This window comes from Corvus hawaiiensis, chromosome 4 (genome assembly GCF_020740725.1).
Source record: "Corvus hawaiiensis isolate bCorHaw1 chromosome 4, bCorHaw1.pri.cur, whole genome shotgun sequence".
NCBI classification, from domain to species: domain Eukaryota; kingdom Metazoa; phylum Chordata; class Aves; order Passeriformes; family Corvidae; genus Corvus; species Corvus hawaiiensis.
The window spans coordinates 52540365-52560173 of NC_063216.1; the positions used below are offsets into that span (position 1 = coordinate 52540365).

The window sequence follows — 19809 nt, forward strand, 5'->3', positions numbered from 1 at the left end:
ATATAATAGTATCTGCCCATATAAAAAGTTGGAATATACTTTTCTCCCCCCAGTCTGTAGCATGCAACACGGCAAACTTTTTGTCCATGGGACTTTCATAAAAAAAATTATCAGTCAAAGAATTCAGCTTCTCTTAAAACAAATAAATAAATTAATTAAAATTCATAGTAGAGCATGTCTTTCCTGTACTAATGCATCAGTCTAGGCAGCCTGATGGAGGTGATAAGGTAGTTTGTGCTTTTTACTTCAAAAGCAACATCATTCTTGTCATCACATTTATCATGAAAATTGCAAGGTGTGAGATATTTGCTAGGAGTTGTTATAAACAAGATTAGAGTGGGGGAATTTCTGCAGCATAAAGTGAATGGCAAGCAAGAATATGCTAGTTTTACAGAAGCTAAATTTAATTATTTAACAGAAACATTATTTTAGGACATAGTAGATAATTATTATATTCAGTATGGAAATGGAGAAGCCTCAGCAGCAACTGCAGGTCAATTTTTGAATGCACCTTAAAGTTGCACACAGTGTGGGTAGATGAGGGAATGCTAAAGGAACAGGAACATTCAGAAAATATACGATTGATAGAGAAGACCTGATAACAAATTTCAACATGTAAAAGTTTGCTACATGATTGATATGATTAACCACTCCCCATAGCTTTAGAAAACATACAAAATTAGAATTGCTGTTTGGCTTAAACTGTTAAGAGCTATACATTAAATATTATGAATAATTTTATAACTAAAGGATTTTTATGTATTAGATATTGTTTTATGCAGAAATTTGTGGTATTTCTGTCACTAGAAAATTTAAATACCAGGTTAAACTAACTTTTGAAGAGATGGTTAAATTTCCTTAGACTTTTGTTTGTTAAATTAAGTGTGAATGTCCATAGCGTGGATACCCAGTGTAAAGAGATTGGTCCCATCCTGTCATTTTGGGATGACAAAACAAATGTGGATGTATTGCTTGCGACCATATTTTCAAGACTACTTGACCTAAAGTTTTTTTCCCTAGAAGGAAACCCACAACTCCAATAGAATCATCAGAGCTCTGGAAATTATATGTATAGAGTTAGAAAAGCAAGGGTGTCTAATCTACATAGCATTTATTTACCATAATGCACCCATTGTCTTTGCTTCTGTGTAGCTCATGCTGTGTTTCCTTTCTAGCTTCTATACTTGTTTTTCCTTTCCAAGGGAAGAAGGGAAGGAGAAAACAGGATGTGCTTGTGTGCCTTGTACCAACATAGTACCAGGGATGATCTGGAAAGCCAGGAAGGAGCCCGGAGGCCTAGAGTTTAGTGTTAGGCTGAGTGTCTTAATTTTAATAGACTAAAGGGCTACTTAGAAGCCAAGAACTTAAAATACTGTGCCCCACAGAAGAAACAGAGATGAATCAGTTATAGACTCCCATAGCAAGGCAAAAAAATGGAAACAGAATGTATAAGGTAATTTCCTTCCACAATCACAGCTTTTCAAAATGGCATGGTTTTAAAGAAGTTTTCATCCATTTTCAGTGATTGCAGCTGGCAATGTAGAGAGAGCCAATTGAAGAGGGTCTAGATCTAAACTTGGGAAGCATGTTACTAACTTAAACCCCAGTTTTCCACATCTGTGTTGTCCTCAAAACATATGGAGATTTTGCTGTATCAAAGAATATATATGTATACAGACATATCTATTCAGAGTGTAAAGATAAAATATATACAATATTATTAGATGTTCTTTTATAAGTATATTATAGTTATATTTATATATAAACACATATATTTATATATTTATATATATATTATATTTTTTTCATTTCTGTATATTTATAGTTTTATTTATATATTTATATTGTGTTCACAGTTACCTGGTGGCCCAGAAAGAAGGAAAGTAATTATGAAAAATTCAATATTAACTATACTTCTAAAATTCTCTAGGAAAAAAAAAAGAGTATTTGAATTGACAGAGGGAAACAATTTAGTTAAGAAGTCCTCAGGCATTTGTTTCTGCCTCGAAAACTAACCCAAATTTTCATATTCTGTGTAATAGAGATCCCAAAAGAACATATCTAAAGCTGAGCTAACTGCACCTATTCAGACATTAATATTTCCCAGCGGAAGAAGACAAAATTAAGGACCTCTCTGTAATCTACCTGAAACTAAAGCCTCCTCTAAAGAAATACAGAAACTCAACCAAAGAATTAAGATCCTAACAGGTTTATTACATCTCTCAAATAATTCAAAATGTTCAAGGTTTTTTTAGACAAATAGTTTGAGGAAACATAGAAACACAAACAAACACTGCAGCTAAACATCAGCAAGTGCTTTTGACTTAACTAGCTAAATCTGACAATGTAAAAACAGAGTTGAAAACTTTTCTCATATGGAAGGAAATGTAGCCGTTCACCAACTCCTTTAATTGCCTGCCATACATATAACAAAACCGAGCCCTCTTCTATCCCACACGACAGAGTTCTTGATAGAGACCAGCAAGAACTTCATATTAACCTCTGTCTCCTCAGCAAAGAAACTAGAATTAACATCAGTTGAATAAAACTTACAGGGATGAAAAATATTCTGGTACCTAAAGATTCCTTATGTCATTTTTGACCTTTCCATAAATTCGGCTCAAAGAGTTAATTGTCCTGAAATAAACATTAGCATAATGCCTAAGGATACAATTTTTTACCTGGCCATGGAGTGTTGGCAGCACAGACAATGAATCTAAACTGTAGAATAATTCATTAGGAAATATGCAGTAGCTGCGGCAAGATTTACTACAAATACACTTGAAGTGTTTTTAAAAATTAATATTATGCTGCTATGCTTGGCTTAATTAGCTCTCTTCTTCATTTACAAAGCATATCTGTCTGGTTTATGAACTCAGCCTCTATTCCCCATTCTTGAAAACCTGTTTAATTAAAGTTTTAACTACTGCATAAGTTTTAGAAACAGTAGAATGAGTTTTATTACTATAAGCCTAAATCCTTCTTTTAAATATGATCATGTCTACATATATCAGAAATATGACAAGACATGGTGCATAATATTCCTGAGTATACATACAATACTGGTCCTTTTCATTATATGTGCCCTCTATTTCCATCATGCTGCATGAAGGCAATTTTGGGGGTTTTGCATAAGCAGTTGGATTGTGATTAATTTAGCTGATCAACAAATCAGTTCCCTTAAATCCATTACAACTCACCTTTCTTTTTTTGGCATATACCTATTTCTAACCTGTTCATTGATTTCCTCATCCATGACTCTATTTTATCTCTTTTATAGGTCCATCACTTATTAGACTCCCACTTCTACTAGCAGGTGACTCTCCTTTGGTTTTCAACTGCAGCAAATCCTATGACAATCTTTTTCAGCATTTATCACTTCCTCCCATTGATGCTATAATAAATGATTAAATATTAATTTAATTTTGCCGTATATAAAAAATTGAAACATAGTCATTAGACATGCTAGCTGGGATATATCTGAAGTTCTAGAAATGCATGACATACAGTTGATCATAACCTTTTTTTGGCTGTATATTAAAAACCTCGTGGCATAATGATCAGCGAACAGAAATTATTTGTGCAATCACTGCCTACAGACTACAGTAAAGCAAAAAATATCTCTTGTCTCCCTATGCATGGATGCTGGAGACTCCACTTAATGGCTTGTCACCCATTATACCAAAAATACACTACAGTTGCATCACACAATTTACTCCACAGAAGCAGAATGTCAACAATAGTCGGTTCTACAATAATTTAAAAAGATAATAGTCATTTTCCCTCCTGTACTCATTTGAATCTCATAACCACTGGGGTGATCAATATTCAAAACCTTATTCTGCTGTTGTGAACTATTTAGGACATCAGATTTGTTTGCAGTACAAAACTACAGAGGCAATATTTTTAAATTAACAATTCACAATTAATATTTCTGCCAGCATATATTTGTAATTTTTCCATAATAAAAAACACAATGTCAAAATTTTCAAATTAAAACATGGCAAATTATTGCATATGGCTGACAAATAGTGCTGTAAAAAAGGCACAGGCACTAAAAAAACTGTCAGGCTATAAATCTAATGAAGAAATGAAGCAAACAAATGGGAAAGTTCACACTATTTTTCTAAGTTAAAACAAAATAACAGACAGCTAAAGCATCATCAGTTTATTCTGTGTAGAATTGTGTATTCCTTACTCCACTCAATGGAAAAATAAGAAATGCATAAAATCAACTTTGAAGAGATGACATTTTTTGTATTCTTTACATATAGTCTAGTCCCCAAAAAATGTTTTCTTTACATATACTCTTATCCTTAAAAAAATATTAAAAAAAAACAAATTTAAGATTTTCATTTAGACTAAATTGGCCTATTTCTCTTAACATTAGCAGATCTGAGAGTCGTCATACCAACTGAGGCTCTGATCCTATGAGAGTCTGTTCAGATGATCCCAAACGGCAGTGTCGGTGCATTTTAAGAAGTTACTGTGCTTCAGCTGGAGTTGGTAAGCAGACATGTGGTCCCTGTCAGCTCATTGCAATGACAAGTACATGGTGTTCACTTAAGCTGCCTTCAGCAGTTCCAAAAGGCAGCCCAGGTGAAGGCATAGGAAATATGAGCATTTAGGAAGAACACTGGAGGCAAGCTAAGCTTTTTTTATGTACAGCTTCAAAAGTGGTGCAGCGGCTGTTGTTTTCCTGCATATGTGTGGAAATGGAAATTACTTTTACCATTAGACTGGAGTAGTATCATGCATACGATCAGCTTAAATCAATGACATGAGTTGTATCTCCAGTTCTGGGGGGTGGGAGGCAGGAGGGAAGAGAGAGAGAGAGAGTGTGTGTGTGTGTGTGTGTGTGAGTGTGTGTGTGTTGGTGCGTGTGTGTAGAAATGGAAGGGGAGCAAGAAAAGCAATACCTTTAAAAAACCACCCACCTCAGTCATCTACAGTTACTTGACCATTACTCGATTTGAAATGAACAGAAAGTCTTCTTAAATCTTTCTTCAAAGGAGAAAAAGAAATTCAGATGGAAACCGCCCACACACACACACACACCAAAAAAGTCATCATTTGGGACTCTAAAGCCAAAATAATGATACAGATAATAAAACAACCTCATACTGAGACTATCTTGAAAGACAGTTTGCTACTCATTATGGTATGTGGATACAACATTTTCACGGTGTCACTGGCTGAGTTCAGCACACAAAATATATTCAAGGCAGAAAGAGGACTTTTGCACTGATGTAAAATGAAATAACCAGTAAGATTTATTTACATTATCCAGAGCAGAGCATTTTGTTTCAGCATGTTTTTCCTCAAATTGCAAACATAAGAATATGCCTGGTCCTAATACTGCTTGAGTTAATAAAAATTGTAGTTTCAATTTATAGGAGGAAAGTGCACGAATTTCCAGGTTTTGAACCTGTTTGCCTTTCAGTACACCTAGAAAAATCTTTGCTGACAAATACATGAACTTATTGTTCATTTTCTGAGATGAGGAGCCCAGGGAGCTCAGTTAATATCTGTTCCACAAGCTTCTTATATAAGCATAAGCCTACAACAACATCTTTCATCCTGACTTTCTCATCTATAAAATGGGTTTAATACTCTTTCCTTCCTCCTACCCTCATCTTTGTTCTTGTCACAGTGAGCTTTTAATGCAATACACATAGATGAGAGCCAGAGTTGAAATGAAGATAAGCTGATATCCACAAACTGCTTAACCAGACATCTAAACATCAAGAAGATGCAGTTCTAAACTGTTCAGAACAAAGAGCAGTTTTACTAAACACACCCTTTATTCTGATGTCTAAGTATGGATTTAAGGGCCAAATTTCAGATCACCAGTGAAATTTGTATCCATAGGCTGCAAAAAGGAAATAATTTTTGAAAATTAAAATACATGAGGGTATTTTATTAACTATTGGACTTTTAAGGTGTTAATGCATTTTAGTCTCTTGCTGCTCACTTTTTGAAAATCTTCATAACGACAACCTATTGAGCTTCCCATTGGAATGATTATACTTGTATGCATGTCTTTTCTCACCATCTGATGTCTTGGCAGCAAATCAACTTTCAGTGAAATAGAAATCAAATCTGTTTCTTTAAAGAAAAATGTCTATGAAAGACATGCTCTCTTAAGTGACATGACTACACTGCGTTTGTTTAAGCTTCTAACAGAGGAAACATTCATCTAAATGTGAAGTAAGACATTTGAAAATTAGTGATTGCTATCGTAGAATCATAGGATAGTTCAGGTTGCAGGAATCATCAGGAGATGGCCAGCCCAAACTCCTGCCAAAACCACGGTGAGCTACAAGGTCCATTACTGAGGGCTTTATTCAGTCGGGCCTTGCACACCTCCAAGGATGGAAGCCACAGCTTCTCTGGCAATAGCCCTATTGCCTGACCATCCTCGAAGAGAAAGTGGTTTTTGTCCAGTCTGAACCTCTATGGCCAGTGCACCACTAGGCCCAGTTCCACCTTCTTTCTAACCTCCCCATACGTAGTGGGGGGCTTTCTGTTAGGTCACCCCAAAGCCTTCTCTTCTCCAGGCTGAACAAGTCCCATCGGCCCAACATCTCTTGGAAAGGCAACTGCTGCAGCTGCTGTTGCACTTGAGGACATGGAGCCCTCTGCTGTACTTGTTCCCTATTACTGTCGTCTTTCTGCCCCAAAATGCACACCGAAGTCTATGTGTGGTCTGACACAATGGTATTTTTCTTTTCCTAAAACACTTTTTTTTTTTTAAACACTTTCTTTTCCTAAAACACTGTGTGTATCACAGCACTGTTCATAACGTCAAATTTCAAAAATCCAGCTTTTTGTACCTTCACTACTGGGCCTAAAGATCTATAGAACCTTAGAAATTCATTATGGATACTTCACTGTGCATTTCTCAAATTGTTTTTCTGAGTTAAAGATGCTGCACCAATATACATTCTCATCATTTGCATTTAAAGAAATGGAGTCCAGTCATGCAAGGACTCAGCATATGGAAATGGAATCAAAATCAATGGAAACTCTATTTAGGAGACTCGAAAGAATACGATCAATGATAAAGAGTCACAACAGAGCAGTATAGCTGAACCTAAATAAAAACTTCCACTGGCTAAAAAAAATCCCTTCAGTACCTAACAGTAAGTAGTGCCAAATAAACTGCATAAAACCTGTGAGATATTCTGTGCACATAGACACAAAATAAGAATATTTTAGAGGATGAAGAGTTTTCATCTAAAGTAATTTGACTGCTTCTATGTCCTTTAGATACATAAAGAACTAAGACAGAACAATATGAAGACGACACTTAGTCTAAATAAAAGATATTCCAAAATTTGTAATCCATGAGGATAGTGCTGTGTCTCTGTAGAGTACAATCTGTTCTCATTTCTGCAGATCTACTACTCCTGTCAATGTGGATCTGACCACTCACAGATTTATATTCAAAACCCAAAGACAGACACAGTGGACTTTGATGAAGAAGAGATTAGGACACCGCCATAAAACATACCCTGTGTGTCATCACCTACCGTGATTCCTAGATTTTAATGTGTTTTACTGATAATCTATTTTCCTATTCTAACTTTCAGCCATTGCAAGCAGTACCTTACCACATAAGCAGTACCTCAGAATAGTTACCAGGGATCTATGTGTATATGTTGGGGGCAGTGAGGGAAGAGGGAACAAAAAGTCTTACTACAGCACTATTGAACAGAAAATTGCTTCTGTATCATTAAATGGCAAAAGTTTGTATGCAATTCCCACCAGGTGATTGCCCTGAAGATGTTATGTATAGAGACATTCTTGTGCTCCAACACTGGCAAAGTCTGAGTTTTTCTGAAGGCTGTTCTGCTTCCTAGAGGAAGACACTGATTTTTTGCTATAATCTAACACAAACTGTTATCATCCAGTATGGTCTCTTGTGTGAAGACAGCTGTTTTGTTGGACAATCACTCCTGGACCTCAGTGAAAAAAAAATGGCAGCCATAATGTCTGACAAAATTGAGTGGGTTCAGTAAAACAAAAAAAAAAAACCCAAACAGTAAAAAACCCTTACTGATTATCTTTCACACTAAAGGGACACCAGATGCCACTGACACCAACCCTCTGAGAATAAAAAAAGCAACCAAACACTTGCATGTAGTAATGACAGTTTGAAGCTGAAAGGGCTCTCTACCAAGTGGACAGAATGACCAGATTTTGCTTATAATTTAAGTATGAAATCTTTGACTGGAAGAAATATAACAGCCTGCATGAACTTGACAACAGGAGTACAAAAAGTTAATACAATGATAGCTGTATTTAATAGCTTTATTAATTTTTTTTTTATAGGGGCTTTATTTCTATTAATTCTCTAGCTTTTTTTAAATCCCATTATACTTCTTTCCTTCCTAACTTTCTGTGGCAAGTTTCTACAACTTAATGATAAACCTTGTAGTTAAAGCTGAAAAGTTACTGTTGAAAAGTTGGTTTAGACCTACAGCTTAATAACGTAATGATCTATCTCTGCAGTGTCATGCTTTGAGAAACAAGGAGTACTTCCTTATTCACATCTTCAGAGCAATTTTGCAAGATGCAACATGTAAACGCAACAACATTTTCCTGAAGCACTCAGTTCAGAACACTAACTCCTGAAGAGCCTAACAATATTCCCAGACATAACCTTTTTTTTAAAAATTACTCTTCCTAGAGGCTCACTAATCATTCTCACTCATCTCACTCACACTGATCACTAATCATTCAGGTAGAGTATTAAGAAGCAAACAAATAGATGAAAAAAACATAACTGGCACACCAAGCTCCTGCAGACCTTTGGAACCGTGACAGACAGGAGGAAAACAAATTAGTTCAGCAAGGTACTGAACAGACAATTTCAAATGTTGCTAGCTTAATCCCAGTTTTGGTTTCCTTCACATAAACCATAATTTATTTTTGTTACTGAAAACATACCATAACTCATCTGTGAAAGATTACTATAGATTTTTGAATTACCAGTAATGCATTTAAGATAAATGAGTTTTAATAACTTTAATCTCAAGTTACTCCAAGTGTTTTATAATACCAACATTAATTTTTAACGAATTAGATTATATTGACTTTTAAAATAAGGCCTCCTTTGGAAGACTTATCATTTAAACAGTCTTCAGGAACTGATTTTCTACGTAAAGTTAATTCTCCTGTGAATCCATGGAAAACAAAACAAATCCTGATCAACGGGAGCTACACTTTGCAATATTGTCTATATACAGGCTGAACTATAGACTCATTCTCAAGGACTAAGTGGTGATTTTTTGGCCATTCTTTAAATTCTTTTGAAAAAGGAAGTTGTACTAGCTTATCTAAATTAAATTATCTGTTACAGGTTTGTGGCATGTACTGTATGCTTCTGGTGATTTACAAGACACAACCAAACTCGCTTCACCTGCACTAGCAACTAGACTGGAAACAGGAATAGAAAACTGAAATGACAGCATTTTTATTTCAGTGAGTTTGTAGCATTTTCCAATGCCTCAAATCATATTTCAAAAGGTAAATTATTATGCAGTCCATAATGTCTGACTACCTGAAAAATACAAAATTAAAGGAGAAAATGGACCTATTATAGATCTTTCACCTACACACCTTTACAAAAACTCTAAGTCAGTCATTATTACTTCTAAAATGTCACAATTTTCATTTTATTAAATACTTTTAGATATTAAGATTTGAAAAATAGGATTTTTCTGCCATGGAGTTGTAACTCCTGAACTCAAGTCAAAATATAAGGGGCCTTTCCTATGGCACTAATGGCTCTGCCTATTTGATCTTTCATCACTTTCAGTAATTAACAAATAGCAAAATGATAACTAACTTACCTTAATTGATAACATGAGAAAACACAGCCTTTTTGTATTATCCCTAATACTCCAAATGGACCAAATAAAGATAATTCGTTCTGCTATGAAAACACAACTACAGAATCACAGATCATATTGCCTATCACTTTTCTTATCTCAACCCATGGCAATACTGTTTGTCTGATTTAATTGCAGCTGGAAACTAAATGCCACACAGCCACTTGCTCACTCCACCCCTCCCTGCCAGGGACAGCAAAGAGAATTGGAAAGAAAAGGTGAACTTCATGGGTTGAGAAAGAACAGCTCAATAATGGAAAAGAAATAAAATAAAATGCTAATGACAACAACAACAGAAATTAATTACATAATAATCACTGCTACTATCTTTGTTATTGTTGTTGTTGTTATTATTATTGAAAGGAGAAAGAGAGGAATAAAACTCAGGAATGGCAAGTGATGCACAACAAAATCACTCACCACCCATCCCCAAGCAGTGATCAGTGCCTCCCATCCAGCTCCCCACAGTTTGCACACTGAGTGTGATATTCTGTGGTATGGAATGTCCCTCTGCCCAGTTTGGGTCAGCTGTCCTGGCCATGCTCCTCCCCCCTGGATTGTTGTACACCTCCTCACTGGCAAAGCATGGGTAACCAGAAAGTCCTTGACTTAGGGTATGCACTACTCAGCAAAAACTGAAGCATAACTTTGTTATCAACATCATTCTCATTCTAAAGCCAAAAAACGCAGCACTGTACCAGCTACAGGAAGAAAATTAACTCTATCGCAGCCAAAACCAAGACAAACAGCAAAAAGCTCTGGGACAATTGTCACATCTTCAAATAAAAAAAAAGAAAAAGCATGTCTGAGTAACTGAGACTTCTATCAATATTTCTATCAATAAATCTAACCAGGTTTACCACAGACAAATGAGGAGAATTGTACAGTCTTCTGTGTCCATGAGTGATTCCCCTGCAGGCTCATCAGTATTCTGAACACACCTGTGCCACACACCTTTGTCCATTTGGCCAAGAACACCAACAAATGTTAGTGAAAAGTTCCAAGTCTTAAGAAGTTTGAATGTACGGCATACTAAATTTCCTAAAGCTAGAATTTATTTAATTAAATGTCCTTTTTTTATCAAAATCTACATTCAGTTTCAAAAAATAAGGCAAATATGTTAATAATATAGAACATATAAATAAATATTATTTTTTATATATTGAACATACAAATAAACATACAATAATAAAGTAACCCTTGAAGTTACCCTACATTGCAATCTCTTTCTGATATTGCCACAAAAATGAATGAGGAATACTGGAACAAAAATGACTTTTTTATCACTTATATGAATTACAGCACTAATATCAATTGCAGCAAGAAATAAGTCCCTTCTTAAGGACACAGGTCAATAAAAGACAGTACATACACTAGTCCTCTGTCTTTAGTTCTTGGAAGTGATAGGTAGTTTTAGCTATAGATGTCTGTAGTTTTTGGACATCAAATTATCTTCTTTGTGCCTGTTATTTTAGATATTTGTCTTCAACAATTTATCTTGGTTTTCCAAACTGAGATAATTCAGAATTTTTCAATAAAACAGAAATTGTATTTACTGCAAGAGGCAAAAAAAAAAAAAAAAAGACATAGACATATTCCACAGAGGCCATGCTGTTAACTAGGGCCCACTGAGATCAAATTCATATCCTTGATTTGAATTGCAGCTGTCAAGGACTTCTTAAATATTCACTAAACCAGAGCAAGAATCATTATCTAAATGAATTGAGTCACAGTCTGCCATATTGTCTGAGATCTCCCGGGGTCATTCACATCTCAGTATGGGAAACTAGAGATTTACTCTCCCACCTCTATGCCTATTCAATTCTGTACCTGGCAAAAATAAACCTTTTCAAGCAAACATTTTCTTCAAAATAATACTGTTCTCACAAAAACGTTTTATTTACATCTAGTGGTAATTTATTTCCATACAGCCCCAGTAGGAAGGTCTATCTGTCAGAGTAAACCGAGTCTTGAAGTACTCTAGAGTCTACTCTTGCTACAATGGTTTTTTTTTCTGATAGAATAATTTACTCAAAATGAGTTCCACCATATTCCCTACAGATGCCTATACACTGCAGTGAAGACAGGAATCTATGAGGGTTCTTTGTCTCCAAAATAAAATAAAATAAAATAAAATAAAATAAAATACCAAACACAAAACCCTGAAAAAACCAACCAAACAAAAGCCTAAAAAACAACCTACTTTTACTTGCCCACACCAGTATGAAACATCAGCTGGACTTTCTAAATGAAAAATCACAGCCCTACAATCTCATTGAAAACTGCTGTACAATTACCTGCCTTGATTTGTGGCAGAGATATTCTCAGAAACAAGCATTATTTGTACCCATGTACATTTCACGAGAGAGTGAGTAGTTTTGTATAGCATTTCTCCTCTCATTAAAAAAGAGACAGGTACAATGCTGACATCCTTGTTAATAATAGAAAGAAAATGCTAGAAAGTACTCGTTGTCTAGGATACTGATTTAAAATATACTAAAAAGCTGCCCTATTCCTATAAAGACTCTGCAACTAAGGCTTAAAATACTTACTTGATAATGTCTCCTTCAAGAGCAATCACTCGTTTAATGATCTTCTGTTCAGGATTTCTAGGAGACCTGAGACAGGGAATAAGGTTACACAATCAGTAACATTTCCAGTGTTTTAAGAAATTGAAAGAAATAGACATTATGAAAGTCATTAGAAAATTCCGTGTTCTCCTTGATTTAGCATCAGTCATTATGTTCCATGGTGAAGTGAAGCTACTGCAATCTCTGTCATTGCAAACCATTACTGAAAAGCAGATGATGACCTGCTTACAAACACCACAATAATCAACATACCTTTTGCCATGAAAAATACACTCCACAACACTAGAAGCAAAGCATCCCACTACCAATGAGAAGCGTACCTTTGAAAATAGATTAATGTATTAAAACCTGAATTCCCCATCATATTGTGTTAAACATTTATGTCATTCAATCGCTTTGGGAAAAAAATCTTCCTATGTTATATTAATTTCTATCACTGATTGAGGTAAACTTTGCCTAGGGAATTGTGGAAGTTTAAAAAAAAAAAGAGTTACAAAATTTTATGAAAGTTTCAGCTTCTGAATGCATTGCCATGTTTTCACTTATCTTCCCATATGTATTTTTATTGAGTAGATTCTGATCACATAATACATAATAATATGAGAAAGCAAAGATGAACTTGCATGCCCAGCCTCAATATTCGAACTTCCTGAATGAACACTAATAGATAGACTGTTAAAAGTATTATTCTACTGTACTTTTGACAGGTTAATGTAGACATATATGCACCATCAATTTTCTTTTTCTTTATACTTTACACTTTCCCTCTTTTCTTTTACTTTTCGCTTTTAATTATTTAATATGCAAACTTAGTGGGATGTCTTCATGTTACTAAAGAAACAATTCTTTTTATTTGCTGCTTGTAGATAGAAAAGTCAGAGAAGGAACAAACTGCTTTTATTTTCTGTTGATGCTTGGGTTCTCCCTATTAAGACTTCAAGTACAGTCTGCTAGACTGTACTGACAGAGGTGTACTTTACAGTTTTCATGGCTAACACCATCTTTGAGCTCATCTCTGGTCAAACGGTAGCACACTAAGATTACACTTCTTTAAAAAGCAAAGCTGAGCTAAGTCTGGATGAAAAGCTTGCCCACACTGCTGCATGACTAAAGGCATTTGAGGTTCCCTACCATTCCAATAGTTAAAAAGAAAAAATGGGTTCAGACTTATTTGTTGATTTTTTTTTTTTTTTTAATATTAGGCCAAAAAAAGTATTCTAAATATTTTAAAATTAGTCTGAGGTATTAGGTCTTTTTCTTGTGGGTGCATGTCAATACATTTGAAATAAATTTCTCTTTCAATGTAATGAAATAAAATTCAAGAAGCCTAATTCTGAATTTCAAAATATCAAATGGGTTCCCTTTACAGTTTACCAAGTCAGGAAACCTTATTTTCAACAAGCAATAAGGAACACTGAATATGAATAAAGACCATACTTTGACTCCCTAGTCATCACTCAAATTTTCAAATCATTACGTAATTTAGAGTAATATTTTATTTAGCATTCATTTTATCTGAATAGTTGTATATTCCAGTTAAGTCTTGAATTTCATGTTCCTTCTTAAGGTAGAAATACACAGTTTCATAATATTTTGTATGCCAATCTTGGGAGGAATTAATCAAGTTTCAGATGCTCATATGATTTAAATACAGGGAATATCCACAGCACTTTCTGATGCTGCTCCTTGCAAGCAACACTTACTTCACTGAGCACTCATTTGAGCATTGACCATGTCTTATTCTCAACCAAAGCACAGTCTAAGAAAAGACAACACACCTTTACTACAAGCTATTACAAATTAAAAATATTTTTTGAAGTTACTTTACTGCCAATTTATTTAATTTTTAATCCATCTAAGTTCAGGCTGTACTATTTTCATGTAATATTTAAGCAATTGAAATGATAATACATAATGTATGTGATGAAATGTGCATTTCTTAAAGATTGAATGAAAACAAATTTTATGTTTGCTCCTTCAAAATCCTGTTCTGGTTCAATGCCTTACTTTCAAAGGTTCTCAGCAACTTCCCAGTAGGCATTTCCACTTGATTAGAATATATATATTGTAATGCAATTACGGACTCCTCCCTTAATTTTCCTTCCTTGTGCAAAAATTTCTGCTGACCTTGAAAAAAAGTCTCTCTAAATTTGAGGTATGAGTAGTTGTTCAAAGAGTGGTTGCTTTTTTGCTAGCAATGATATATTTGAACCAAACACATAATTTATCAGAAAAACTTCAAGGAATTAAATGCAAATAGTTATTATGAATCAGTAATATTTTTAATATTGGAAGCCAGAATATTTTTAAAATAAGCTTCATACTAACATTCTGATTATAATTCATTAAAATGGCAAAGGACTGGTAAAAGACAGATTAGCAGGCTCGAAGTGGCCAATAACTTTTACACCAAGGATTTTCAAGAGCTGAGCAGAATGGTTTTTTCAAGAGCCAGTGTGCAAACAGGAGGTAAGAGAGACTGGTTCTGAAGTGATGGATATTGATATCTTCCTGAATGGTGTATAGCATAACACTGGGATTTCACTGGTTATTGAAATCACAAAAACATACAGGCAATTTCTCTATTCTGTGTTCAACCCTGTAAAGAACAGTGTGGGATCACAGTACTACAAAGCATGTTTCCCAGGAAAAACAGGAAAAATTTTACAGCCGGCAGAAAAATCCACTTTTTAGCACGCAATTGTCAGATAAAAATGGTGACAATTCCCTGAAAGCTTTCTTTTTACATATTTAGCAACTGAGTATTTTTGTCAATATTACTCCGAAACATTTCCCTTTCAACCACTTGGATTATTTATTTGCTCTAGTGAATACTGCCCAGCACAATTTTAAACAATTGCTCCATGAGCTAATTAACATTTGATTAAACAAAAACTTTTCATAACATTTCTTGATTTTGTATTTGTTATTTGATTCTTTTTTCATTCTCTGAATTTCCTAAGTACATTTTTCTCAAGAGTGTGCACAGAAAATCATGCTTAACTTCAGTTTCTACAGGCTTTTCTAGAGAGAAAGTTTTTAGAAAATGCCCTAAGATCCCAGCAAAATAAGTGAAACACAGTCCAACTAAATTAATACTACAACATACAATAATATTTTTTTTCCTTGAATAAACACTCAGATATTTTGGGTTCCTACATTAGAAAGAGACCTGATACTGTGAACTCAATGAAAAAGCACACAATATATTTCAAAGGGATAGCTTTAATTAGATACTTTGATGATCTACATGTGTTTAATGTTACTCATCCATTATTATAGACAACCTGGAAAGATTTTGTGCTCACTCTTTGAAAATTACTGGATTTTTTATACTAACTTAGCATCTTCTAGAACAGGACAAATAACAGACATTTATTAAAAAGTTGCAGGGAAAAGTGCCTAAAGTTTTCAATTTTTGTATGTATGTATCTATTTATATGCACAAGGATGTATATTACTGTTAGAAAATTACTTCACTTTTTATGAGATAGAAGCAAGATGTTTAGGCAGCAGCCTGGAAGTTTGTCTTCAGATTATTCTCAGTTTACTTCAGATTGAGATTTATGTGATTTGATCATCATTTACACGGAGGCAACTGAAGAAACTAGCACTGTGTTGTTGTAGTATAAACGGAATGAAGTAATGAAGACCACCTTCTTCAAAATCAAAATTTCTGCTTCTATTTATGTTGTTAATGACAGATACTGAAAAGGACTTAACTCCATAAAATAGGATAAGGGGGGATTTTTGAGATCTTAGCCTAACATTGCAATTCAAAGCTTCACTCAGTGAGCTGTTCATTTCCCTAAACTAATTCCTGTCTCATCAAAAATTCTAGCATAGCTGGAGTCTACACTTCTGGGAGTTTCCAGGATTGATGCAGGATGAAAAATACGCTGCTTATCTCCTTCTCAACCCATTTGGGGATCCAATAAATAGCTAGAGAAGTAACTAAAATGTGATGGAGCCCAGAATAAGTGGTATTAATATACCTAAAGAATTGGGAACCTCACAGTATGGTTTTGGTGGCATTACCTAAAAAACATGCTTGGAGGAAGAGGAAACAGAGAGACACATTGGAGCTACCTCTTTCTTATTTTCTGTTGCTCATCCTTGCTTCCTGTTGCCAGCATAGTAGCTGATGCTCAAACTCTGTACAGTAGGAAATATGTAGCAATATCCATTCTTTCATTCCTCCAAGTACCATAGCTATGATAGGACAGATCCAACATAGCCAATTCTAAATATTGTATAAGAATGGAAATTTACTTAATATATGCATATATTCTCTAAACTAAAATATTTTTCATCTACTTGTTTAAATTTTTTCCCAGTCCATAACTTTCATCTAAATTCCATGCCTCTTTATGCAGATAGTGAATCTCATAATAAATATAACATCTAATTACATCACAGGTTATGACACAATTCTATATTGTGGAAAATAACATGCAATATAACAGCGACGGAAAAAAAAAGTTCATACTTATTTTCTTCTTGCTTTAGTTATCATTCCTGTTATCAATTTCTCTTGTACAGAATTACTGCATTAAATGTATCCAATACCAGGTTTAGTATCTGTGTTCAGTTTGGATCCACCGATACAAGAGACGTACTCACAACTGGAAAAATGTGACACCAAAATAATAGTAACAGAAGAGCAAGGTAACAGCAGTGGCTAAGGAAATCGGGTTTGTGCAGATCAGAGACTAGGCCAAGGGTTCAATTGCTATTGCCATCTATCTAATTGCTGATTAGGAATTCAGAATTTTTGGAAAGGTACACGGCAAAGGAGATTAGCAAGCAACATGAGTGGCAGCAAGGGAAATTCCAGTGGTGCAGGCTGCCCTGAGAGGCTATGAATCACCGAGGTACTCAGAGCTCAACGGGACACAGTTCTGGGCAGCCTGACCCAAATTCAGAGTCTAACCTGCCTTGAGTGGTTGGTAAGGTTAGATAACCTTAAAACATTAATTCTTTTTCACTTCTACAGCCTTTAGTCTTATTCAAGTGTATGAAGAATCAGGATGTTAATATCTTAAAAGACAAAATATTTTGTCACAGATGCAAGCTCTGATGCTAGAAGAGACCCTACCGATCACTTTATTTATCTACTGTAGCACACAGATAGTTTTTTTCTATGTTTTTCTTGCAGTACTTAATTCTATTATAAAGCATTTTTAAAGAACATTATGATATCATGTCTCAACGTTCTGAGTTGCAATGAGACTAACATCCAGAGAAATTACTCTACAGTTTAATTATCCTTGCTATTAGGAAGTTGCATCTGCTTTCAAAATTGGATTTATCCTAGTTCAATTTCAATTTCATGCCTACTCCTCCAAGGCAGAAAACCCCTCAACATCTTACTTCTTCATGAAGAAAGATTTGGGCACCATAGTTCTTGGATTCATCAGCTATAATTTCCTAAACTTCTTAGCACACAGTTTTTCAATTTTGGGACTATTTTTTGTTACCATTTTTCAAACTCCTCCAACATTTTCATTTTCTTCTTAGCACACATGGGAACCTAGTATTATTCAGCTTGGATAATTACTACGCTTAGTAATCAATTAAGTAGAGCAACATGGCCTTATTTGCTGGCTCAATCCAAAAATTTCTCTCCTGTTTTTCATTCCATTTATTTTTGTATAGTCAGACAAAAAGCTCATCCTTTTCATCATAGGAGCCGGTGTTGAAAAGATACCAAAAGTGACAATTAAACCTTCTCTGAGCGAACTGCTTGCTAAAACAATAAAGTTCAGATCACTACTTGCACTTCACATTGTATAGAGCATGTTTGTGAACACCAACCATGTGACTTACATCATGCTATCCTGTCCATCCCTGTATTCCTTGCACGCTTGGCCAATGATTAGGAAGTCAATTGACAAAACCAGCACCTACCTTTGGATGACTCAGCAACCTGCTGGAAATATTACTGTTCACAGATGTGCCTCCAACCATATCTACACCTTCACAGCTGAACAGAGCCTGTTTCATAATCTGTCTTATGTCCCCCATTAACTCCATAAAAGGTAAATTTCTTGATCAAAACATAATGTGCAGTAAAAAGAATACTTGAAGAAACCAGATATCTATATTACAGCCTGTATCAAAATTATGTTTAGCTAGCTGTTTTGTAATTTTACTGATAAAACACACTAGGTTTGCTTGACAAAACCTATTCCTGATTTAACAACTTTATTTTAGCTTCTACTAATAGAATGAGAAATAAACCAGGTGATGATTTTGCTCAGACAAGACATTTCTAAAGCCCTTTTCTTTGTTTAAATGCTGGAAATTTATTGCAGGTCATGAAGTAATTTGCATTTTCTCCTTTGTCTTTCAGCCTCTTCAAAAGAGTCATTTTCCAAATGGTATTCCACACTACAAAAACTGTTTTGAGTCCTATGCTTGCCATTCAGTATCAGTGTTTGAACCCCTATCTGGATTAAAACTGTGTTATACCTTTAGAGGAAGTGAAATAGATTAGATTACCAATTTTGTCAAACAGAAATATTATGTAGAAATTATATGCAATTTTGAAAATGTTAGCAGCCAATGAGAGCATCAAAAATAATTCCTCAAATGGTCCTGGATTTCCTTTGGCCTAAATTTGAGGAAGTAGGCCCCAGTCTTAATAAATACTAGTTTAGTGAACCATTTTGAATATTCACCATTTTTCACCCATAATTTACAAAATAACTACTTAAAGACAGCAGTTGCACCAACTGGTTAGGCATAAGTTCTGGTGATGCTTGATTTGCTCAACACCTCCAGTGCAAAATATGTACAAAGATATAATTAAAAATATGAGGAAAACTGCTTCTAGTAACATCCTGTAATTCCTAACTCCATATTGCATCAACATTTCTTCAACCTCTGTTAAAAAGCAAAATAATTCACTGCCAACAAACCTTTTTTGTTTTTACTGGAAGTAGTGTTTCATAATAATTATAGATTCCAAGCATGCACTGTTGGAAAGGTAGTTTTGTTTTGTTTTTCTTACATTTCAAACTGTTTGTGTATAATCTAGAGTAATGTTTCCTTGAAATTTCTTGGTGAATTCTGAGCAACCTCTAAACAAAAATAACAATCTGAATATAACACCTGCATGAAGCCTCAGAAAAGGAGTCATACAAGTAGTAAACAATTCTCTCAAGCTCTGCTTTTCTTAGAAGTGTTCAAGAAACAAGTGGATGTGGCACTTAATGTTATGGCCCAGTCAATAAAGTGGTGTTCAGTCAAGGGTTGGATTCAATGATCTTGGAGGTCTTTTCCAACCCTAATCATTCTATGATTCTTTCATGCTT

The 19809-nt window shown here is 34.7% G+C and overlaps 1 protein-coding gene across 3 annotated transcripts in view; it reads right to left on the reverse strand.

Moving 5' to 3' along the window:
- IMMP2L (inner mitochondrial membrane peptidase subunit 2) overlaps positions 1 to 19809 on the reverse strand; it is a 426547-nt gene that overhangs the window by 128778 nt on the left and 277960 nt on the right. For all 3 annotated transcript variants that reach the window (XM_048300487.1, XM_048300489.1, XM_048300488.1), the window contains exon 4: positions 12452 to 12517. In XM_048300487.1, coding sequence (XP_048156444.1) covers positions 12452 to 12517 — 66 coding nt within the window. The remainder of the gene's footprint in view (positions 1 to 12451; positions 12518 to 19809) is intronic.